The 25,817-nt window shown below is 43.6% G+C and overlaps 1 protein-coding gene across 1 annotated transcript; it reads right to left on the bottom strand.

Moving 5' to 3' along the window:
* Positions 1-2,141: 2,141 nt before the first annotated feature.
* LOC122112151 (protein FAM90A1-like) lies at positions 2,142-4,925 on the bottom strand. Its single transcript, XM_042685012.1, has 4 exons — positions 4,791-4,925; positions 4,170-4,366; positions 3,614-3,722; positions 2,142-2,336 (listed from the first exon to the last, which is right to left on the bottom strand). Exons 1-4 carry the CDS (start codon positions 4,923-4,925, stop codon positions 2,142-2,144), a joined length of 636 nt encoding a protein of 211 aa, XP_042540946.1.
* Between the last annotated feature and the right edge of the window lie 20,892 nt (positions 4,926-25,817).

Raw genomic sequence — 25,817 nt, 5'->3', positions numbered from 1 at the left:
CCTTAAATTGTGGGCCTGGGCACTGTCTCTGAGCTCCATTTGCTCAGGGCACTCTACTACTTTAGCCACAGTGCTACTTCCAACTTTTTCTGTGATTAATTAGAGATGAGTCTCACAGGGCTGGGAAGGTGGCTCAGTGGTAGAGTGCTTGCCTTGCATGCATGAAGCCCTGGGTTCGATTCCTCAGTACCACATAAACAGAAAAAGCTGGAAGTGGCACTGTGGGTCAAGTGGTAGAGCACTAGCCTTGAGCTGAAGAGCTGAGGGACAGTGCTTAGGCCCAGAGTTAAAGCCCATGACCAAAAAAAAAAAAGTCTCACAGACTTTCCTGCCTGAGCTGGCTTTGAATCTCAATCCTCAGATCTCTGCCTCCTGAATAGCTAGGATTACAGGCCTGAGCCACAGGGGCCCAACCCTGAGTAGATTTTTGCTCAAGGCTAGCATTCTACCACTTAAGCCGCAGCTCCACATCGAGCTATGTTGGAGGTTAATTTTGAATAATAATTTTTTTTTGGGGTCCGGTCGTGGGCCCCGAACTCTGGGCCTGGGCTCTGTCCCTCAGCTCTTCAGCTCAAGGCTAGCGCTCTACCACTTGAGCCACAGTGCCACTTCCGGCTTTTTACTTTTTGCTTATGTGGTGTTGAGGAATCGATCCCAGGGCCTCATGCATGCAAGGTAAGAGCTCTACCACTGAGCCACCTTCCCAGCCCCCTGAATATTTCTGAAATAAAGTTTTCATGAACTTCCCTGCATGAGCTTGCTATGAACCTCAATCCTCAGGTTTCAGCCTCCCGTGTAGCTAGGATTATAGGCCTGAGCCACGGAATGATTTGATAAAAGACTAGCACTACTGAGACAGGAAAATGTGGACATACAAGAGATATTAGGTAAAATTTTATTAGTAATGATATTGTAAATACATATTTACATATGAATAAATTGACCTTGTAAGAAACCAAATAAGCAATGGGTTCCACTGACACAATTGAGTGTCATTTCTCCTCATCTAGTATCAAAGATACAGCCATTACAGCACCACCTGAAAGGTAGGATTTCAGGTACCTGAAATTAGAGTCCAAAATCATTGTACAGTAACTCAGTTCCTGAGTAGAGTCAGATTCTCTGAAGGTGCCATGAACTTCTGCTGGATTCAGAGTGGAAGTGCTGTTTGTCTCTTTCCAGAAGCCTCTGGAATTCTCCTTCTCACCTTTACTCGTGTGTGTGTGTGTGTGTGTGTGTGTGTGTGTGTGTGTGTGTGTGTGCGCGTGCACGCGCATGCGCGCGCATGCGCTGCTTCTAGTGCTTGAACTCAGAGCCTGGGAAATGTCTCTGAGCATTTTGTGCTCAAGGTGACTACTCTACCACCTGAGCAACCACTCAACTGCCAGTTGTTGTTATTGGTTTTTTTTTTCTGGTTTATTGGAGGTAAGAGTGTCAAGGCCTTGGTCTGGGAAGGTGGCTTAGTGGTAGAGTGGTAGAGTGCTTGCCTAGCATGCATCAAGCCCCGAGTTCGATTTCTCAGTACCACATACATAGCAAAAGCCAGAAGTAGTGCTGTGGCTCAAGTGACAGAGTACAAACCTTGAGTAAAAGAAGCTCAGGGACAGTGCCCAGGCCCTGAGTTCAAGCTCTAGGACTTGCAAAAAAAAAGAAAAAGTGTCAAGGTCTTTCCTGTTTGAGTTTGTATCATCCACACTCTTCAGATCTCAGCATCCAAACTCACTAGAAATATAGGCATGAGCCAGTAGCACTCAGCTCTTTCTTCAATTCTAAAGTGTGGAGGGTTTGGGATTCACAAAGTACAGTGTATATCTCTCTGTCTTCTTCTTTTTTTTTTTTTTTTTTGGGTCTGGTTGTGGGGCCTGAACTCTGGGCCTGGGTGCTGTCCCTCGGCTCTTCAGCTCAAGGCTAGCGCTCTACCACTTGGCCACAGCGCTACTTCCAGCTTTTTTCTTTTTTCTTATGTGGAATCGAACCCAGGGCCTCATGCATGCAAGGCAAGTGCTCTACCACTGAGCCACCTTCCCAGCCGCCCCCCCCCCCCCCCGTCTTCTTGACTCAACACAGAGTCTGCTCTAAATCAGCTGTCAATTGACATTAAGCCTTCTGTTTCAGAGGGGCCTGCTTCCATATCATTCTCCTCAGAGGGATGAGAGCCTAAGATTCTCATGCAGGACACTGTGGGGGACCCCAGAGCTGTGCCCCTCAGCCTTATCCAGCAAAAGAAATTTGCTGGCAGAAGGGCTGATCTTCTCTGTACTGTGAGGTGAAGGAAGGGGCAGGAAGCTGGAGGCCCACATGTCATGGTGCAATCTTGTGAAGACCATTTTGAGTGGCTGGCCGGGACAGGGGCTGACCCCATGGTGTTGGGTGTCAGTGTGAGGCTGGGCAGGTTGCAAGGGAGGGAAGCCCTGTGTGGGCTGGAGTTGAAAGCTTGGTTCCTGCACAGCTGTTTGCTTGTTGGCCTGTGGGGAAGCTTGTAGATCCAGTGTGCTTGTAGTGAGAGGCAAAGTTAGGGCCTGGAGATGCAGGAGCTCTTGTCCTTCAGTGTTGCACCCAGGTCTTGGGCTGGGGCTGAATCTTGGTTTCTTTGGGGGATTCTGACCAGTCTGCCTGGGGACCGGGATAGCTCTCTTGCCTGGTGCCTGAAAGGGGATTTTGGATTGATGACCTTCTTTGCATGCTATCTTTGGTAGGTAGAGTTGTTTCTCCTCAGGAGGCTTGGCTGGCCTTAGTTGTGAGACCACCTGTCCCGTGCTATGCATTTTGGTGATAGCCTGGCCAACAACTTGGCCAACTGTCCCTTGTTCTGAGAGCTTGTCCTTTTGACCTGGACTGTGCCCTTGTGAGCAGACTCTTGCCCTTGCAAGAGTAGGTCCTTGGATGGGTGGCACTGGTGGGCATGTGGGTGTCCTATCAGCCTTCTTGACAGGAGACTGGCTTTCTTGCACTGAATGTGGGATGGACCTTTTCCTGTTTCCATGGTACAGGGTTGGCCTGGTTGGTTGCTGCAGGAAAGACAAACTCATGGGTACGTGTTCCACATGAAATGAAAATCAAATTCATTTGAATACAGCTGACCCAAGAAGGGGTCAGGGTAAATCTTCAAGAAGAGCAAGAAGGTATGGGTTCCCCCTAGGAAGACCCAGATATTCAGGCCACTGAGATATGGAGATTGCAAAATATAGTCAGCCTGGGAAGGGCAGAGTCAACCCTAGGCAAAGACGTCTTCATCCTCATGGATATGGAGGTGGGTAGGAAGCACCGACAAGGCTGTGACTATAAGGAACAAGTCACTAGCAACAGGTGGATGACTTATGTGATATAAATGTCTACAGTCACTGTAAGTTTGACATGGTTGAAATAACTAAACACAATTTGCTGTTCACTCTTGTGTGCCACAGTGGAAATCCATATCCCATGTAAACATTCCTGAAGACACAGGATTCATTACCCAGAGTTCCATGAAAATATACCTCTGCCTCAGAGGTCCATGAAAATACACCTCTGCCCGTGTATATTTGAACTCAGCTTCCTGAAGAAGGGATACAGAGTGAAGCCCCCAGGATCACTGAGAAGAGGAAAGGAACAGGACACCCAGGAGGACACTGACCCTCAGATAGGCACAGGGCGCAGTCACTTCCGGCCAATTATGCTTTTCCTCCTCCTGGTGCCTCCTGGAAACTGCCTGGAGTACAGCCTTTCCCTGCTGCTCTGCTAACCTGAGGAATAAGCGATGTTGAAGGTTAAAGTCTGTTTGCACCTTCACCGTGGAGCGAAGTCTTTGTTCCCACAAGTACAGAGAACACGTCATCGGATCCTTGGGTATGGTGCTGGGATGTGGGCAGTTTCACCTCCTGTCAGAGCCTTTCCAACATCGCAGACCATTCTTATGAAGCATAAATGAGGCTGGCGGGGAATCAATCATCTTTTCCCAGTCAGGTGGCAAATACCTAGTTGTGCTCACCCCTCTCACTTACTGACTGGATGGTAGAGCCGTCAATCACTCTGGCACCCGTCCCTTTTGCCCAGCTTCCTCCCCAGGGGACAGGAAGCTCTTGGCCTTTTCTCCCTACCTTGCCCATTATTGGCTGTGCAAGTGGGGTTGGGGGATGGAGAGATATTAGCCCTAAATCTCCATAGTTGTTTCCACCTTCCCATCCACTCACCATCTTGTCTGTTCCTTGTATCTTTTAGCCTGGTCCAAGAGTCGTGGCCTCTGGAGATTCAGTGGTTTCTGGTTCTCTTTCATTTTCTCTTTCTTGAGGCCCAAGGGCATGAGCGTGATGGAGCCAAGGTCAGATTTGATTGGACACCTCTTACTCCTGGAGCTATGTCCAAAGGCACCACAGTTTTGACATTTCACCTGTGAGGGAAACAGGAGAGATGTGTTCAGATAGAGCAAACATGCAGGCAGACAGCACAAAAGGGTCAATCTGTGTACAGATTTTGCCATCTTCATTTCAGTGTCCTTTCTACAAAGGGCATCTGAGGGCTTATTTCATGTTAAATTAAACAACAACAACAACAAGCAGAAAAGATGTGTATTCGTAAAGCCTTCATTGAGAAGAGAGAAGCAACCAACAGGGAGAACACTCGCAGCATTTTCCCATTATTTGGGAGAGCTGGCTAAGTGTGTAGGGATCAACGGAGGTTGCCATTTTGGGTGTCTACTTGGCTCTATGTGCCAGGTGGGGAATGGGAGAAGGCATCCTCACAGGAAGCTAGGGTAGATCAGTTGTGTGATTTCTGGAATGTGTGATGCTGGAGGGCCCCAAGCTGGCACTTACCCAGGGATTTTCCTCTTCCGGTGGGGGAACCTTCAGCTGCACGGGGTCCCTCTGCTGCTGCTTCATTTGCACAGCTTTGACAATTCTAATTGTGGGGTGCTGCGGGCCAGGCAAACCATGGGCCAACTGGCTCATCTTTTTCGGGGGTAAGTGCAGCTTTTGTGCAGCTATTTCATGGTTGTGGGCTCCTGAAGAAAAAGCACAAGAGGCTGGGCAATGGTGGCTCAGGCCTGTAATCCTAGCTACTTAGGAGGCTGAGATCTGAGGATCACAGTTCAAAGCCAGACTGGGAAGGAAAGGCCATGAGACTTACCTCCAATGAACCACCAGAAAACCGGAAGTGGCACTGTGGCTCAAAATGGTAGAGCACTAGCCTTGAGCTGAAGAGCTCAGGGACAGCGCACAGGGTCAGCGTTCAAGCCCCACAACCAAAAAAAAAGAAGCACAAGAATTTTTGATTGGGTGAGTTCAACACCTGAAACTTGTATTACACAGTTAGTACAGAAAAAATAAATTACGCTGGGCACTGGTGGCTCACACTTATAATCCTAGCTACTCAGGAGACTGACATCTGAGGATCGCAGTTCAAAGCCAGCCCTGGCAGGAAGTCCGTGAGACTCAAATAAACTACCAGAAAACCGGAAGTGGCACTGTGGCTCAAGTGGTAGAGGGCTTGCCTTGAGCTGAAGAGCTGAGAGACAGTGCCCAGACCCAGAGTTCAAGCCCCATGACCAACAAAAAGAAGCAGAAGCAGTAGCAGCAGAAGCAGAACCAGCAAGCACCTAGGCATCAGGGAGAGAGAAAAGTTGGGTAGGGAAGTTTGTGTGGACCCAAATACCAGTTACAGCAGTAGTGAAGCTCCTAGAGTCAGGAGGACTGACTGGTTTTGTCTTTGGAGAAAAATGGCTGCAAGTGTTCGGTATTGAGTGATATAAGCCAACAAAATATAGGTTCATGGCACTTGGGTTCCTTCATTCCTGGAGTTTTCCTTCAGATATTCCCCAGTCAGTCTGTCTATGTGTCCTTAATAATACTCCAAATGAAAGGACCTTTCCAGACATTGCCGTGGAACAGCCCACTTCCTTGTCCAAATTAGGGAATTCTTCTAAGACTGAGCTCTACCCCTTGCTCTACATAGCTCCTGTTGTCCCAGAAATTTCCCTGTAACTCAGTCTGAGCTAGTGCTCCTGGCAGGGTAAAATTTACCAAACCCAAGCACGCTTGATACAAAGCAACCTCACCATGTATTACAGTCACTTAATTTCATTAAAAAAAATAGCATCCAGGGCTGGGAAGTTGGCTCAGTGCTAGAGTGCTCGCCTTGCATGCTTAAGGCCCTGGGTTCGATTCCTCAGCACCACATAAGCAGAAAAAAAAGCTGGAAGTAGTGCTGTGGCTCAAGTGGTTGAGTGCTAGCCTTGAGCTGAAGAGCTGAGGGACAGCACCCAGGCCAAGAGTTCAGGTCCCACGACCGGACCCAAAAAAAAAAATAAATAGCATCCAGAAGAAATAAATAAAAAGAAATCCAACCTGAAAGTCAGGGCTGTTCCAGGCGTGAGCAAGTTCCTCCTGGGTGGTGGCTGGACTTGGGTCAGCAGTCTGGAATCAGAGCAGCTTCCAGGAACCTGCAGAAAGAACAGTGATGGAGATCTGCTACTCACCAGGCTTTTGTATTCTCCTAGATGGGGCCAGAGAAGTTCCACTTCACATAATCCACTTAGGATAAGTTCCACTTCATATAATCCACTTGCCCTGAGGGAAAACAAGGTGGCTATAGTGGGCTTTGCTTTCCAGGCCTTTCAATACGGGTATACCAAATGAGGCAGGTCAGCAGAAATATGGATGCAGATATAGCCTTGTGGGGAAAGCACATGTATGTGTGTTAATCTAGTTTTCTGTGCACCCCACCAGTCACCATTGCCCAGGACATGCCAGCCCAGGGTAGGGCACCGTGAGTGTGGTCTGGACTGGCCCTCAGAGCGTCCAGTGGCCCAAGGCATATCTATATTTTCACCCAACCTCTTCCTGTTGTGGAAGCAGAGACTTCTCTAAAACGATCCTCCTTTGGTCCCTCCTCCCCTCAGAAAAAGGAGGTTTTTAAGAGGGCTTAATTGACTGGGGACCTAAACTGTCTGGAATTTTGGATCTATAAACAACCTGAAGAGGGAATAAAAAGGCAAACAGCAACGAGGGAATAAAAAGGCAAATAGCAACTAAAAACAGTATGAACAGGATGTATTGAGTCTTAGCTCTAGTTGAGAAGTATTTGATAGACAAGAAGAGAGTCTTGGATTTAGTCCATAAACCACAACCACAAGATGGAAAACACCACTCACCCAGTGCCTATGGCTCACGCCTATCAACCTAGCTACTCAGGAGGCTGAGATCTGTGGATTGCTGTTCAAAGCCAGACTGGGCAGGAAATTCTGTGAGACTGCTATCTCCAATAAACCCTTCAGAACAACCCTTCAGCGCTGGTGACTCACGCCTGTAATCCTAGCTACTCAGGAGGCTGAGATCTGAGGATCTCTGTTAAAGCTAGTTCCAGCAGGAAAGGCCATGAGATTTTTTTTTTTTTTTTTTTTTTGGGGTCCGGTCATGGGGCCTGAACTCTGGGCCTGGGCGCTGTCCTTCAGCTCTTCAGCTCAAGGCTAGAGCTCTATCACTTGAGCCACAGCGCCACTTCCGGCTTTTTTCTTTTTGCTTACCTGGTGCTGAGGAATCAAACCCAGGTCCTCATGCATGCAAGGCAAGCGCTCTACCACTGAGCCACCTTCCCAGCCGAGGCCATGATATTCTTATTGCCAATAAATCACTTATTAAACTGGAAATGGCAAAAAAAAAAAAAAAGAACAAGCCGGAAGTAGCCCTGTGACTAACATGGTAGATCACTAGCCTTGAGCAAAGGCAGTTTAAGTTTGATGATTCCTTATTGATTTTAATGCCTGATTAAAATGTAATTATTGAAATATAGCATGGAAACCTTTCCAATCATTCTATTACATTCAATTTCATCCTTCATTTTTTTTTTGCTGGTCCTGAGGCTTGAACACAGGGTGTGGTGTTCAAGGTGTGACTCTGAGCTCTTTTGCTAGAGGGTAGTGCTCTACCACTTTGAGCAGCATCACTTCTGGTTTTCTGCTGGTTGATTGGAGATAAGAGTCTCATGGACTTGCCTGCCTGGGCTAGCTTAAACCATGATCCTCAGATCTCAGTCTCCTGGGTAGGTAGGATTACAGGCAGGAGCTGAAATAGGGAGTCTGGCTGGCGCCATCTTGGCCACATTGTGGATAGTAGGGTCTGCCATCTTATCTTCATAGTGGGGGAAGGTGGAGCTCCTGCCTCCCAGGTGATGGGTGGGACTTGGATAATAGGTTACTAAACCTATCAGTCCAGTGCCCCCAACTGGGAGTTTCTTAAAACCATACTCCCTTTCTGACCGGATTTAGGGCTGGACCAGCCCAGGCACCCTGCCACACCACGTGTCTCTGTGTTCCTGTCCTGTCTCCTGTCTCCTGACTCTTCTCTGGTCTCCATTGGAGCTGGATTGGTTTGTTGGTATTGTTTATGTTTGTTCTTTTCTCTCTGGCCTTCATGGCTCAGTTTCCTAACAGCGTTAAGTGTATTTGCTGGCTGCTGGTCTTGTTTTAATTTTTTTTATTTTTTGTCAGTCATGGGGCTTGAACTCTGGCCCTGGGCGCTGTCCCTCAGCTCTTCAGCTCAAGGCTAGCACTCTACCAATTGAGCCACAGCACCACTTCCAGTTTTCTCAGTGCAATTCTATCAATCTTTGTGCAAGTAAAAAAGTAACTTGTCATGTTTCTTATAAGGGCTTGACTTCTCTGTTTACTTAATATCAGCTCTGATACTAATGAATGTGCAGCCTCCTCAGGCTACCAGCTCTCTGCTTACTCAGGAGAGAGAATGAGGGTAATACTTAGAGTGATGATGACACTGGTGACAGTTTATTGAACTGAACACTTACAATCTGTTCATTCTAAATAGTCATACTTAATGTTAACTTAAAAATATATAGGTGTGCTCCTGGTGGTTCATGCCTGAGGTGATTTGAGTGGTGGAGGTCCAGTTGTAAGAAAGAAAGATGTGAAAGAGCTCTAAGCCTGAATTCAAGCCAGATCCCTGAAAATAATGGAAATAAAGGAGAGAGTGGACATCCTTGTCTCATTCCTGAGTTAAGAGGAAATGGTTTTAGTTTTTCACCATTAAGTATAATGCTGGCTGTAGGTTTTGTCATATACAGCCTTTGTTGTATTGAGGAATGTTCCATGGATTCCTAATTTTTCCAGAACCTTCATCATAAAGGGGTGTTGGATCTTGTCAAATGCTTTTTCTGCATCTATTGAGATAACCATGTGGTTCTTATCCTTGCTCTTGTTGATGTGATGAATTATATTAATTGATTTGCATATATTAAACCAGCGTTGCGTCCCTGAAAAGAATCCTGTTTGATCGTGGTGTATGATTTTTTTGGATGAATTGTTGAAGTTGATAGGCTAAAATTTTGTTGAGAAGTTTTACATCAATGTTCATCAAAGAAATGGGTCTATAGTTCTCTTTCTTTGATGAGTCCCTGCCTGGTTTTGGGATGAGGGTTATGATGGCTTCATAGAATGAGTTCGGTAGTGAACTTTCTCTTTCAATTTCATTGAAGAGTTGGAGGAGTATTGATGTGAGCTCTGCTTTGAATGCCTTGTAGAATTCTGCTGTAAAACCATCTGGTCCTGGGCTTTTCTTAGATGGGAGGTCTCTTATTGCTGTTTCTATTTCAATGCTTGATATGGGCCTGTTAAGATGGTTTAACTCATCTTGGTTTAGTTTCAGCATGTCAATATTTGCTAGGAAAAGGTCCATTTCTGCCAAGTTCTCAAACTTATTAGCATAAAGTTTTAAGAAGTATTCCCTTATAATGTTCTGAATCTTGGTTGTATCTGTGGTGATGTTTCCATTCTCATCTCTGAGTTTATTTATTTGGGTGTGTTCTCTTCTTTTTCTGATATGATTTGCTAAGGGTCTGTCTGTTTTGTTAATTTTTTTGAAGAACCAACTCTTTGTTTTGTTGATTCTTTCTATGGTTTTTTTGGATTTCAATTTATTTAATTCTGATTTAATACCTCACCCCAGTTAGAATGGCTATAATCAAGAACTCTAATAACAAGAGATGCTGGAGGGGATGTGGACAGAAGGGAACCTTACTGCATTGTTGGTTGGAGTGTAAACTTGTTCAACCACTTTGGAAAGAAGTATGGAGGTTCCTCAAAAGACTCACATACAGCTCCCCTATGACCCAGCAATCCCACTTTTGGGCATTTACCCAAATGTTCACAAACAAGACCACACTAAGGCTATCAGCACGACTATGTTTATTGCAGCATTATTTACCATAGCTAAGATATGGAACCAACCCAGATGCCCCTCAGTAGATGAATGGATCAAGAAAATGTGGTATATATACAAATGGAATTCTATGCCTCCATCAGAAAGAATGACATTGCCCCATTTGTTAGGAAATGGAAAGACTTGGAAAAAATTATATTAAGTGAAGTAAGCCAGGCCCAAAGAAACATAGGTCCCATGTTTGCCCTTATTCACAATAATTAGTATATGTCTGAGTCAAGCAGAAAAGGTCAGATAAGTTGATGTTAGGGAAATGAACCCTAAGATATGTATTTAAATGTTTTTTTTTCTTTCATGTGATTGTTTCTAATACATTTATAAGATTATTTCTTTCTTGCTTTTATGTCCCTCCCCCATGGTATAACCCCTGCTTTCACTGTATTTGATGTCGGTATAATTTGTGGAGGGGAAGGGAAAAAACAAATCGTTTAAATAAGGATACAGGTGGACCCATTGCAACAATGAGATGTACAAGTTGTTATGTTGAAAATGAACTTTACAACTTTGGTGAGTGGGGGGAGGAGTTTTGGGTGGGGGGTAGTGGAGAGAAGATGGGAAGGGATGGGAAGGGGAAACAAAGGAGGTGGCTACAAAGATAAGAAATGTACTCATTATCTTGCCCGTGTAATTGTAACCCCTCTGTACAATATTTTCACAATAAAAAAATACACACAAAAAAAGAAATATAGGAGAAACAGTATGTAATAGTGCATCATGTATATAATCCTAGCAACTCAGGAGGCTCAGATCTGAGGGTCACCATCTGACGTGAGCCTGGGCAGCCAGTCCTTAAAACTCTTTTCTAGGGGCTGGGAAGGTAGTTCAGTGGTAGAGCGCTTGCCTTGCATGCTTGAGGCCCTGGGTTCGATTCCTCAGCACCACATAAGCAGAAAAAAAAAAGACTCTTTTCTACAATTAACCAGTAAAATAACCTAGAATTGAGGAGTGTTTAAAGTGGTAGAATATCAGCCATGAGCTTAAGCCTAATGAGAGCGTGAGTTCAAACTACAGTACCACACAAAAAATAAATACTAAAACGTATTTCTGTTATATTTCTATAGTAGGGAGCATGAGTTGGCATAAATTATTTTAGTTGACAAAATTTCATGACAATTTAAAGAGTTTTCTGTGAACATTTTAGAAACTTAGCTGTAAATGAAGACATTACTGATTTTTGAGTCTGATACTTAGGAAGTCCCTTGTACACTAGCATTGTGAATTACCATGTCATTGTCCTTATGATGTTATTAATTTCTCATATTTGTATGTTATTACACCCTAATCTGATGATAATTTTATGATTTAAGAAAATTGTTTAGATGTGACTAATATGATATTTTACAAGATTATAATTTGTCAGCATACATTTGTAGGGATTTCTTAAATTACTGTTTGCAATAATCCTGCATTGAAGAAAAACCAATATGTGTGTATGTGTGTGTCAATACTGGGCCTTGAAGTCAAGGCCAGGGCATCTCCCTTAGTTTTTTAACTCAAGGTTGGTACTCTACCACTTGAGCCAAACCACTACTTCCAGGTTTTTGCTCGTTAATTACAGACTGCTCAGGCTAGCATCAAACAGTGATCTCAGATCTCAGTCTTCTGAATAGGTAGGCTTACAGGAGTGAGCCACTGGGGCTTAGTTACCCTGAAATCTTTAACTGGAGTAAAAAGATCTGGAGTACAAGATCAATCATAACAATCTCCAACCTGTCAGTACTCACAAGAATTTCTTGATTCCTTCTGTTGTTGACTATATAAAACAGATGAATTTATAATAATTAACTTCCCACTTCTAACGAGTTAGTTGTAGTGTAGCAGAGAGAAATCTTCCTTTATTTTTGATTAACTGTGAACCAGAAAAGGGAATTTCTGTTAGTCTCTGTGGCCACAAGAGGGAGTCATGTGCGAAAGCATGTTCATTCCAAGGCTTTTTGATCTGAGGCTGTTCGCACTACAAAAGAACCCTTCACTCCAGCTGGATGCCTGGCATCCATTCAAAAATCTGTATCTTTTTTTTTTTTTTTTTGCCTGGAGCCAACAAGGGTAAATCAGAAAAAAGTAGTAATGACTCCTGTTTATTGACTATTGAATATATACATCTTTTTCATGTGTTCAGTGCTAGTAAAGTATTCCTTTAATTGATGTTGAATACTCGATTTACTTCAAAAACACCACATGGGAATCTATTAGGGAAGATTACAGTCAGCCTCTGCCTCTAACAGAGCAGCATATGATAAACAGAACGGTTCCTGAGCTGGCTGGTCCTTCTAGATCACCTTTTAAAAATTCAATTCTTTTCCCTATTAAAAAAATCTATTTAGAAGCTGGGTGCTGGTGGCTCATGCTTGTAATCCTTGCTACTCAGGAGGCTGACATCTGAGGATTGAAGTTCAAAGCCAGCCTGGGCAGGAAAGTTTATGAGACTTTTTTTTTTTTTTTTTTTGGGTCCGGTCGTGGGGCCTGAACTCTGGGTGCTGTCCCTCAGCTCTCCAGCTCAAGGCTAGTGCTCTATCACTTGAGCCACAGTGCCACTTCTGGCTTTTTTCTTTTTGCTTATGTGGTGCTGAGGAATCAAACCCAGGGCCTCAGGCATGAAAGGCAAGCGCTCTACCACTTAGCCACCTTCCCAGCCTTGTGAGACTCTTATCTCCAATAAACCACTAGAAAACCAGAAGTGGCTCAGTGGCTCAAGTGATAGTAGAGTGCTTGCCTTGAGCTGAAGAGCTGAGGGATAGCACCCAGGCCCAGAGTTAAAACCCCATGACTGCAAAAAACAAAACAAAACAAAACAAAAATGTATTTAATCTAGGCACCAGTGGCTTATGCCTATAATTCTAGCTACTCACGAGGCTGAGATCTGAGGATTGAGTTTCAAAGCCAGCTGGGACAGGAAATCTGTTAACCATTTGAGCTGTGACTCAAATCTTAGAGTGCTAGCCTTGAGCACAAAAGTTCAGAGACAGTACCTAGGCCTGAGTTCAAGCCTCAGGACAGGCATACAATGCATGTGCACATGTGTGTGTGTGTGCATGTGCATGCGCGCACACACATATGGACACATACAGAATCTATTTAGTTTGGAGCGTATTGACCATCCGAACTTAATGAAAAGTCTACAAGGGGGAAGTATTTGTAATAAGTAGATGATGAAAACCTTTTGATTCTGTATTATTTAACCATAAATCTAAAGAAGCCACAAGATAAAGCCATCCATCGCAGTTGTCTCTTTGCATTGGTGAGAAACAGATGTGTCACTGCTGACTCTTGGTCACAGATGTGAGATTTTTTGTTTTTGTTTTTGATGCCCAGAATGGAGCTTAAGCTCAGGAACTCTTACTCTCATTTAGGTTTTTCCACTCAAGGCTAGTGCTCTACTATTTGAGCCACAGTTCCATTTATAGCTTTTGGCTAGTTAATTGGAGATAATACTCTGATGGACTTTCTTGTCTGGGATTTCTTTGAACCAGGATCCTTAGATCTCAGTCTCCTGAGTAGCTAGGATGACAAGAATGAGCCACTGGTGCCGATCTCTTTTTTCTTTTATGTTACTTGAACCACATTATGAAATGTAATGATCAGTTCCTTTACTGTCTTCAGGTCAATAGTAGTTAAGCCCTCACCTTTTTTGTGACTTTAAGTGAACATGTCTTTATCATGTATGTAATAAGATTTAACTATGGGGGGGGAAGAATTGAGGAGGTGGGGAGGAAAGGGATGGTAGGGGAAAACAAAAAGGAGGGGGTAACAATGCTCGGTAGGAAATGGACTCATTACCTTGCTCATGTAGCTGTAACCCTTCTGTACAGTATCTTTACAATAAAAATATATTTTAAAAAAGATTAAATATCTAGTTGGGTGCTGGTGTAATTATAGCTATAATTATAGCTACTCAGGAGGCTGAGATCTGAGGATTATGGTTCAAAACCAGCTGAGCCAGAAAAGTCCTCATGAAACTTCTATCTCCAATAAACCATCAGAAAGCCAGAAGTAGAGCTGTAGCTCAAAGTAATAAAGTGCTAGCCTTGAGTAAAAGAGCTCAGGGCCAGTGCCTAGGCACTCAGTTCAAAGCCCCATGATCATATCATCATCAACAATGACAAAAAGATTGTAATATCTGAAAGCCACACAACTGAAAAACCAATTGTCTTTCTCTGTCAGTGGCAGTAGTTTGAAAAGAATATCCACAAATTCTTTGACATTCCTCTCTTCATGAGGAAGTTTAAGTCTCTTCCATGTGATTGCAGATTGGTTTTAATAATGAAGTTTTAATGACTTGAATATCTTACAAGTGAAAAAGGATTCATTCCTGAGATTAGACTGTTTGGATCTGTAGCTTTTGCCTTAGGGATGTGCTCTTTGTGCTGCATGCTGTGGTCTGGGGAAGCTCCATCCTGGGCAGCCTTGTAGAGAGGCTAAGTGAGGAGTAAATGAATCCTCTGCTGGCAGCTACGTCTGGCAGCTGGCCGGCTGGCAGCTGGCCGATGAGTGAGGGCTCAGGTGACTCGAGTCCTGGAACACACCTTGTGACAGAAGCCACTTGAGAAACCTTGAAATTCGATAATACCCCCAAGCCTCCCCTAGATTCCTGGCTGAACCTGTGAGACAATCAATGTTGGTGGTTTTTGAGCTGATAAGTTTTGAAGGAGTGTTTTTCCCAGCTGGACACAGGTCACGGATGAATGACAGGGTCTCTTTTGTTTTTTCAATGGTGTAACAAACATACTACAAAAGCAGACTCAATTGCGTGCTTTTCCTACCACTGCTGCTTTTCCTCTGCTACCTTTTATTGCTAACCAAAAAAAAAAAAATTTAATTCAAAAGTTCTATTAGCTGGCCATTATGCCTTTTGTGTTTCTTGTTTTGTTTTTCTTTTTTTTGTCTCACTTGTGTGACAGGGTCTCACTCTGTAACCCAAGCTGGTCTCAAACACAAGATCCTCTTGATTCAGCCTCAGGAGTGGTGAGATTATGGGATGGGGGTTACACACACACACACACACACACACACACACACACACACACACACACATACACACACACACACACACATATTTAATGCCTGTTATTGAGCTTGAACTGAGGGCCTGGGCATTGTTCCTTAGCTTTTTTTCTCAAGGCTAGCACTCTATTACTTGAGCCACAACCCAATTTCTGGCTTTTTTTTTTTTGGAGTAGTTTATTAGAAGAGTCTCACAGATTTTCCTGCCCAGGCTGCCTTTAAACCCTAATCCTAGGATATCAGCCTTCTGAGTAGCTAGGATTACAGGCACAAGCCACCAATGCCCAGCTTCGCCATCTTTTAAAACAATTATTATTATTTGAATAACACTTCACAGTATTAGTAGAATGCAATATTACTTAAGCACCACCTCAGGAAACCCTTATACACAAAGCTAGCTAAATTTCAATAGTTTATAAATCAAATATAAAATAATAATAATAAAATGGTATTAAATTTATAAAAGCCTTTGCTTTGTGTTCAGCTTAGTCTGATTCCTGGCCCCTGATTCCCACTCACCAGAATCCCTGGATCTGGATCCAAGCCCTCGTTGCCTGGCTTGGTCCCTAGCTGGGTGTCTGACAGCAGTCGCCCTGCATTTCAGTAATGCATATTATTCCCTGACTGTGGCTTGTTAATACAACTCTTGATAACTGGGCCCACAGAATTTGGGCTCTGATATTTACTTTGGGAAGATCAACTGTTTTATTGGCATAATTATTAACTGTAAAAAATAGAAATATCAGTATCTTTTTGCATGAATATGGTGAGGATGAGAAATACTTCTACAAATAACCACCACAGTGTTTAGTGCTATGTAAGTCTTTGGCAAAGAGTTACCTGTGGTGCCATTATGTTTGTGGGGGGAGAATGGAAAGATCATCACAATGCTAAGTCAAGGAATGTGTACACTCTATAGATGGTCTAAGTTCTCAGTGCTACACTCCTAGCTGGCTCATACAGACTTCATAGATCTTCTAGGCTCTGGCAGAACCCAAGTCTGCTAACACAGGGATATGTAGGGTGTTTTTATGTTTCTCTTTCTTATATAATATTTACTCTAAGGGACAGATGCACCCTGTGCCACTTCAGAACTTCTATGTGTGTATTTTTCTAGGCTTTGCTCTTACCAGGGAGATAAAGCAGATCAAGAAAAGAATAAACCAGGCTGGGAATGTGGCTTAGTGGTAGAATGCTTGCCTAGCATGCATGAAACCCTGGTTTCGATTCCTCAGTACCATATAAACAGAAAAAACCGGAAGTGGTGTTGTGGCTCAAATGGTAGAGCGCTAGTCTTGAGCACAGAGACGCTCAGAGACAGTGCACAGACTGTGAGCATAAGCCCCAGGACTAGCAAAAAAAAAGGAAGAAAGAAAGAAAGAAAGAAAGAAAGAAAGAAAGAAAGAAGAAAGAATTAAACCAGACATCTCTCAGCTGCCTGACTCATCTCTCCAGGTCTGTATCCAAATTGTGGTAGTAGGCTGCTGAAAGGTATTGTGTGATTACATATAAATGAAAATCATGACACTTATTGCTTTGCAGTGCCAGGCACTGTGATAATTACTTAGAAACAAAGAATTGCAAGTTGCAGAGAAGCAAAAGAAGTTCATGAATAGTCAGGAGGGATTAGGGGAAAGTCAGAGTGCAATAAAATCAAACTCAAAAAATGTTAGCCAAAAACCCCCCAAAACTCCACTTTCTGAGAGAATGGCTCATTCACTTCATATGAAACAATAAATAAAATGCAGTATTATAATGAACCCAAGATTTTGAACCCTGTGGTCCTTTCCTAAATAAGAGACAAAGAATTATTTATACCGATGGCATCTGAAGGATATTTGGAGCTAGTGAGTGATGCCAACTCATGCTGCAATTAATAAAATGCCCACCACCAGATGTTCTGGTGAAGCCACCCTCTGTGGAAGGACTGCATCCTTGGAGCACAAGTGAATGCTAATGAAGGCAAGCGACGATCCAATAGATGACTGTATCCATCCTAGGGTAGCTGATGCAGATCCAACTCAAACATCAAACCAGGCTTTCCACAGGCTGGCACTGTGCGACTAACAGCCCATCTGGACTGCTGGAGAGAGCACCAACAAAAGCAGACATCTACTAACATAAAGACACACTCTGGTGGCTAGAATAACCCTATATTTGGCAGGATTTCCTCATAAAATACTGAGCATTTAATATCCCAGAAGGTTATAATTGATACAGTGAGTCATTTTCTTCATGCATGATAAATTTTCAGTGTTTTCCAAAAGACTAAATCTGCCATTTAGAAAGACCTAAATGGTTTTTAACCTCCAAGCTAGACAACTAGAAAAAACTACATGTAGCTGGAGTGCAACCATCTGGCTAGTGGTACTCAAAAATTATTTACTTATTTCTTTCTTTCCCAAATCAAGGGATAGGGGACTGAGTTTCATTAAATTTTTTTTTATTGTTACTATAAGGGTGATGTACAGTGGCGTTACTGTTACATAAGTCAGGTAATGAGTATATTTATTTGAACAATGTCACCTCTTCCCTTTTATTCTCCTAGTTTTTTCCTCCCAACCCCCCCCTCCCAACAAGTTACATAGTTCATTTTCAATGTAGTGTCTAGTGCGTATCACTGCTGTATTTGTTTACCCTTTGCCCCACAAGTTCTGTAATTTCCCCTCTCCCAAATAGATAAACTTATATACAAGACAAAAGGTACAGAAATCAAAATCAGTGACAAAGGAGGAGAAAGAAAAGAAGCAAAATAACATAAAACCTTATTTCCATTTCTTGGAGTTCATTTTGATGGACATCATTTTATATGATCATATGCCTATAGTTATTGAACATTTGTGATCCTTTCCTAAGAATATCCTTCAATGTGTAAGTACCCAGAGTCCTATATAATTTATTATAGCTAAGTGTATTTTTTTGTCTTTAACCATCCAGTGTGATTACTAGTAGATTTATAGGTACTTTCTGGTTACAACAAATGAGGGAAACTACGCAACCTATATTTCTTTGGGTGTGGCTTACTTTGCTTAATATGTTTTTTGTAAGTCTTTCCATTTCCTTATGAATGGTACAATATTATTCTTCCTGATGGAAGCATAGAATTCCGGTGTGTGTGTGTGTGTGTGTGTGTGTGTGTGTGTGTGTGTGTGTGTGTGTGTGTGTGTATCACATTTTCTTGATCCATTCTGTTTCATTTTTATGGTTGATATTTTGTATTTAAGGAAATATTTATTTTCCTTAAGTTGAATTGAGAGTACAATTTCCTGAAAATTCTCATAAGAATTGTAAAGATTGCTGGGTTGATATTTTTATTTTTTTATTTATACAAGGTTGGGGACTGTGGCTTAGTGTAGAGTGCTTGCCTAGCATGGATGAAGCCCTGGGTTTGATTCCTCAGTATCACATACACAGAAAAAGTCAGAAGTGATATTGTGGCTCAAGTGGTAGAGTGCTAGCCTTGAGCAAAAGAAGTACAGGGATAGTGCTTTGGATCTGAGTTCAAGCCCCGGACTGGCAAAAATAAAATAAAATGTATACAAAATAACTAGTTTCATTTTCACATTTTGTACACATACATACAAACGTGGGTTTTTCTTTTAGAAAAACAAAGCACACGGGCTGGGAAGGTGGCTCAGTGGTAGAGTGCTTGGCTAGCATGCATGAGGCCCTGGGTTTGATTCCTCAGCACCAGATAAGCAGAAAAACCTGGAAGTGGTGCTGTGGCTCAAGTTGTAAAGTGCTGGCCTTGAGCTGAAGAGCTGAGCGACAGCGCCCAGGCCCAGAGTTCAGGCCCCATGACCGATTAAAAAAAAAAAATCAATCAACTAAGAATTTCTACAGGATGAATATAGAAAAGGCTTAGAAAGCCGTTGCTATCTGTTCCCATCCTCACAACCCTACTAATATACCATATAAAGATGGATGAGAAGGCGACCTGGCTATGACATCTGTCATGCCACTGATTGCTAGGGTTGATGGATGTCTCTGTCCTCACCACTCCACATGCTTTCCTCTTGAAGCTGTGCACTCAGTTGAAGAGGACAGCCATCCTTAACAGAGGAGAACTCATTTGCAGTCAAGGGTATATGAGTAGCTGTGCTCCAATTCTAGGACTTCCAAACAAGCTCTCAAAATATAAGACATTTATTTATTCTACCTGTTTAATGCTTTGTTAACTGTTCACTGTCCCAGATACCATGTTAGGACCAAGAGGAAAAGACATGCACAGGGAATTTAGAATCTAGTGAAAAAGCTTGTCTCTCCTCTCCAAATATCTCATTCCTTTCATCAATTAAGGAAAGTATTTAATAATAATATATCCATTTTCCTATCTGTAACCACACACAAATATGTAGAACTAAATGGCTCAGTCTTTGTTTGAAAAAAGTATGCTCAGAAAGGCCGTAGAGATGTTAGTAAATGCAATACCTTGAGCTGGGTGTCAGTGGTTCATGCCTATAATCATAGCTACTCAGAAGGTTGAGATCTGAGGATCATAGGTAGGAAAAGTCTGTGAGATTATTTCCAATGAACTACTTAAAAAGCCAGAAGTGAAGCTGTGGCTCAATTGAGAGTACTAGCCTTGAACACAAAAGCTCAGGGGACAGCATCCACGCCCTGAGTACAAACTCAGGACTAGAAATAAAAGCTATCATAAGTAACTTGAGTGATTTCTGTAAAATAGAAGGTAATGTAGAAGTAAAAATCACTTGCTTTATGATTGTATTTTGTCAGATTGAATACATTGGTTTTGTCCCCAGGAATCCTGGAGAATAGAACATTCAAATTATTAAATTGGTTGGTAAATAAAATACAGGGATTTCACAATCAAGTTCACTGGAAGATGAAGTTGAAAAATTTCTACCACCTACGTATGTGGGTTCATCCTACCTTCATCTTCCCTTGTAATCAACTATCTGTAACTTCCCCACCTACACCGAAACCTTTGTCAGCCTTCAAAATCTGTTCTCCCAACCAAACAACAGGCCTCTTCCAAAAATCCAGCCTCCATTTCTCAAAAAAGTCTTCTTCACTTTAACTCATTCTCTCCCCTACTAATTTAGATTCAACTAGCCTTGGCCCTAAAATATCTTGTGCATTATCACTTCTCATAAAGGAGCCAATATTGCACTCTCATCTTTCTTGTATACTCTATGCCATGTAAATATCCTGTGTTACAGGAATCTACTGGGTTCATATTTACTTAGTCTGGCTACATATTTGCCTCTCTTTTTAACATTTCTTAAGGGCAAAAGTTCCATTACCGCTGTATTCTCCAAAACCATAATTCAGTGGATGTGAAGAAGGATGCAAAGGTAAGTTAGTGGGAAGATAAGCAGGTAATCAGAAGCTGTGTCTACATGTGAGAATGTAGGATTCGGAAGATAAAGCCATACACTAGAAATTTGGTTTATTATAATTCTTTCTTTGAGGTTTAAAAAATTGAATTTGCATTTTTTATTGTAAAGATACTGTACAGAGGGGTTACAGTTACACGAGCAAGGTAATGAGTCCATTTCTTTTTTTTTTTTTTGTTTTTTGTTTTGGGTCCGGTCCTGAGGCCTGAACTCTGGGCCTGGGCGCTGTCCCTCAGCTCTTCAGCTCAAGGCTAGCGCTCTACCACTTGAGCCACAGCGCCACTTCCGGCTTTTTTCTTTTTGCTTATGTGGTGTTGAGGAATTGAACCCAGGGCGTCATGCATGCAAGGCAAGCGCTCTACCACTGAGCCACCTTCCCAGCCCTGAGTCCATTTCTTTTTTTTTTTTTAATTTAATTTTATTTTATTTGTGAACATACTGTACAGAGGGGTTACAATTACATTGGCAGGATAATGCGTACATTTCTTACCAAGCATTGCAGCCTCCTCCTTTGGTTTACCCTTCACATCCCTTCCCAGCCTCCCCCCTCCCCCCCTGAGTCCATTTCTTATCAAGCATTGTTACCCCCTCCTTTGTTTTTCTACTACCATCCCTCCCGCCACCCAAAGTTGTAAAGCTCGTTTTCAACATAGTGTCTTGTACATCTCAATCTCATTGTTACAATGGGTCATCTTGTATCCTTATTTCAGCATATTGTTATTTCCCTTCCCCTCATCGAATTAGAAAAATGTATATACAAGATGTAGGGCACCAAAATCAAATACAGTGACAACAGGGGCTGTACCATGGGGGAAGAACATACAAAGAAACAAAAAAAAATCACATAGTACGTTATAAGTACATTCAAAAGAACAAGAAAGATATCTTGTGTCTCTATCTTGGGGTTCATTTTGCTTAGCATCAGGTTATATGGTCATTTGTACATAGCTTTTGACCTTTTCTGCTTGTCCTAGACATATACTAGTTATTGCAGATAAGGGAAACCATGGGACCTATTGATTTATCATGTTCAACCTCATATCATCTGGAGAAATACTACCAGACTGAAGGCTTCAGGAGAGCAAAGGCCACATTCATCCTAAGGACTACTTAATGTGTGCTGTATCACCAGAGGCCCCTCCAGTGCTTTGTGCATAGCGGATCCAGAATAAATATATTTTGGGTAACTAGTGAATGAATCAACTGAAAAGAAGTCAGAATTCTGAAATATAGATTGTATATATCTTCTTTCCAAGTCCAGGGTAACTATTCATTATACATTGGGGTAAGCACAGGTGGCTTGTGTCTGTAATCCCAGACACCCAGGTGGCTGAGATCTGAGGATTGCAATTTGAAGCTAGGCTGTGTAGAAAAGTCCATGAGACTTTTATCTGCAATTAAGCAGCAAAAAGCTGCAAGTGGAGGTGTGGCTCAAGTAGTAGAACACCAATTTTAAGCAAAAAAGCTAAGTGATAGTACCCAGGCCCTAAATTCAAGCTCCAGTACTAGTGTGCACAGGCACACACACACACATGTGCACACACACAAAAACAAAACATTAGAGAATAGAAATTGTAAGTAGCTTTCCCTAAGTCTCTCATGACCTGAACAGCAACCAGGAGATCTAAGGACAATTCTTTTTCTAGCATTTATATTTTCATTATGCAGCTCAAAAATGTTCTGAACATTGTGCTTTTTAAAAAAGTATCTTTAAACAAAAAAGTTAAGAGCCTACAAAAATACATCTGTTCCTACTTTTAAAGAATCAGTTTAGTTGAGGATCAAGTCCAGTACTCAGTGAATATTATAACAACAGATGGTCTTATGTCAGGCTTTAAAATAACACAGCTACCGAGGAAAAAAAGTGGAAATGAAGGTCTGGCTACTGTTAGGCCAGGGTTACTTCAAACCCAGAAACAAAAGGCTCCATAGACCAACACCAGGAAACCTTGTACCCAGAGTTCAACTAGGTTTGGGGAATACAGACTAAATTCTCACTGGGTCCCAGACAGAATCCTAAGCCACAAGCAAGATCCATCTAGACTTTTTTTTTTTTTTTTTAAGTGTATACTGTGGAAGCAGAGGTGTGTAGGTTCTGCTTTAATTCTGGGCTTTTGGCCTGGCTTTAGTTGCCCATGGTTTCTTAGAAGTCACCTCCTCTTTATGGATAAGAAAAGGACAAGAGCTTGGCTGCTGCATGGTGAATTTCAGTAGGTGACCCGGATAGAGCATATTTACTTTAAATAGGATGCATGGGAAACTTTCAAAGAAATATTTGGACAAATTCCCAGATGACAGATGAGCTGAGGAGGTCAGGCATTCTACTGCAGGAATTGATGCTTGCTCCTAGAGGAAAGTGCTGAGAGGAGGGCCTAGCGCTGGTCAGATAAGCAGCAGCATCTAGTGAAGGAGCCAGGGCACTCAGTGGGCTGGTGAGAACACACAGTGGTCATGACTATTACAGGCTATGGTAAGTAATCACTTACACAGAAGTGCGCAGCTGCCCTTGCACAATTGCAGCCTGAATTTCTAGGACAGTCTGCCTTATTTCAAACACAAGAGTAGCATTTATTTTTACTGCCTCAGAATTCTGAGCACTGAACTCATTCTTACAATTCATTCCAGTCCCAAAGAAAGTTCACTTAAATCACTGGAACTCAGATCAAAGAGGTCACACAAATGCAGTGAACCATTTCACCAAAACTCAAATTCCTTCATCAAGGGCAATGTGCTCAATTATACACAGTAGACCTAGCGAATCTGACAAACTGAGAATGCAAAGGTCTGAGTGGTTTCCAATTTCTGCTTTGCTTTTCCATCCTGACACTACAGTAGAACTGACAAGCTGGTACCATGATTCAGGAGCATACCATTGGAATGGGAACTGGAACAAGTTCCCTGGTGGGTGATCTGAGTTTTCCTTTAAGATGAAAAGACAGCATTGCCTGTTTGAGGGGCAATCTTGTACCTTCTACACAAGATACTCCACAGTGAATGTAGTTTTCAACCCCAAGGTGATTGCAAAGGGATTATAGCAGAGAATAGCAAATCAGGGGCCCAGATATAAGGTTGGGGAACTTTTACTTAATTCATTGGGCCAGCAAAAACATCTTAAATTTTTTTTTTCCTTTTTTGTCATGGAGCTTGAACTCTGTGCTTGGGTGCTGTCCCTCAGCTCTTCAGCTCAAGGCTATTGCTCTACCACTTGAGCCACAGTGCCACTTCCGGTTTTGTGAGTGGTTTATTGGAGGTAAGAGTCTCACAGACTTTCTTGCCCAGGCTGGCTTTAAACCAGGATCCAAATCTCTGCCTCCTGAGTAGCTAGGATTACAGGTGTGAGATACCAGCTCCCAGCTTACTTTTTCTTTTCATAATTACTTCCCTCTTTCTCTAAATGGCAGGCAGTTTGAAGATACAACCTAGGTTAGACCAACAGATCTTTGCATAGTGCCACACACAATTCAACAAAAGTTTGCCTTTTGTGTGTTGCAGTACTGGGGCTTGAACTCAGGGCCTAGGTGCTGTCCTTCAGCTTTTATGCTCAAAGCTGGCACTCTATTGCTTGAGCCACAGCTCCATTTCTGGCTTTTTAGTGGTTAAGAGGAAGAGTCTCATGGATTTTTCTCAGCTGGCTTAGAACCAAGATCCTCTTATCTCAGCTTCTTGAATAGCTAGGATTGCAGGCCTGAACCACCAGCACCCTGTTAATGCCTGTTGTGACCAAATGACTGTTCTTTCAATTTTTCTTCCAATCCTGAGGAAGAAAACTGCCATCCCAGAATGGAATGGTCAAAAGGAGAGCCAGAGGCGTGAAGATAATTTTCACGCACAATTCAAATGGTAGTTCTCATTTGAACAGTCCCCGGGGCACACAGCTCCGATTCCGTATGGCTTGCTGCTAGTAGATTTTCTTTACATTTGCACAAACTAATCTGATGCCCTCAAATGTTGTCTTCAAGAGCTTCATTTTATTCCTGTAGGAGTTTTTTTTTTCTTTCCTTTTTCTTCTCATAGCGGTGCGATACCATAGCAACCAAGGGACATTCATCTTGTCTAACCATTGTGCTAGGCAGTCTGGGCAGGGGACTGAGTTCCACAGCGTCAGGAATGGAGGAAGGTGATAATAAACACATTAACCCTCTCCCAAGGATTCCTGAGTTTGGATTTTTATCTTTGCTTCTTTTTTTCTTGTTTTTTTTGGGGTCTGGTCGTGGGGCCTGAACTCTGGGCCTGGGCGCTGTCCCTCAGCTCTTCAGCTCAAGGCTAGCGCTGTACCACTTGAGCCACAACGCCACTTCCGGCTTTTTTCTTTTTGCTTATGTGGTGCTGAGGAATCGAACCCAGGGCCTCAGGCATGCAAGGCAAGCGCTCTACCACTGAGCCACCTTCCCAGCCCCATATCTTTGCTTCTTCTGTAGGGTGCATCCCTAGGTTCAAATGTAGGGCCACTTCACGCGGAAGGAGGCCAGCGGGGCGGCCGTAGGGAGAGGCCCCGAGCTGATGGGCAGTGAGCAGCCCCGGTTCCCCTCCGCCACGCCGTCCCCGGGTCCCCGCTATCAGCACCTCTCAAAGAGCCCGAGCCGGTTGCTCTGGAAGGCCCAGAGTCCAACTTAAGCCGCTTAGTTTGATCCTGAAAGGAAACGCTGGCTCCCAGCCTCCGCCCCGCAACCGCCCGCGGGCCTGCCGGGAAGGAGGGAGAAAGGGGCTCCGGGGCGTGGGAGTCCGGGGCTCCCCGACTCGCGTCCCGCAAATAACAAGTTGCTCCGGGAGCACACGTGGGAGGGCGGGCCCGGCACACGGGCTGCGGCGTGGCGGGTCCGGGGGGCACCCCAAGCCCCACCGCCGCGGGGCTCTGCCGGGGAGCCTCCCACCGCGGCTCCCCGGAGGGGAGGCGTGCAGGGCACCATAGCGTCCCCGCGGCCGGGCCAAGGGCTCGGCGCGGCCACATGGCGCGCGCGGCGCGCGGCTGCGCTTTGTTCCCGGCGTCGACGCCAAGTCCCCGGCCCCGGCTGCCCCTAGGCCCGGCACACGGGCCTCGGGCGGCTGAAAAACCTAGAGCGGGAGAAGCGCCTCCGAGTATCCGCAGCCTCCCCGTGCTCCTCGGTCACCGCCACCACTACAGCCACCATCGCCACCGCCGCCCCGCCCGGCCGAGGCCCCGCCCCTATACGCCAAGGCCCCGCCCCACAAGTAACGGCTCCGCCCGCCGGGTGCGCACCGCCCACTTCACCCATGCCCCACCTCCGGTCCT

The sequence above is a fragment of the Dipodomys spectabilis genome, unplaced genomic scaffold (genome assembly GCF_019054845.1).
Source record: "Dipodomys spectabilis isolate Male_0828 unplaced genomic scaffold, ASM1905484v1 ptg000002l, whole genome shotgun sequence".
Lineage (NCBI taxonomy): Eukaryota > Metazoa > Chordata > Mammalia > Rodentia > Heteromyidae > Dipodomys > Dipodomys spectabilis.
The sequence above is the reverse complement of the archived record's forward strand: the minus strand, read 5'-3'. Positions and strand labels throughout refer to the sequence as shown.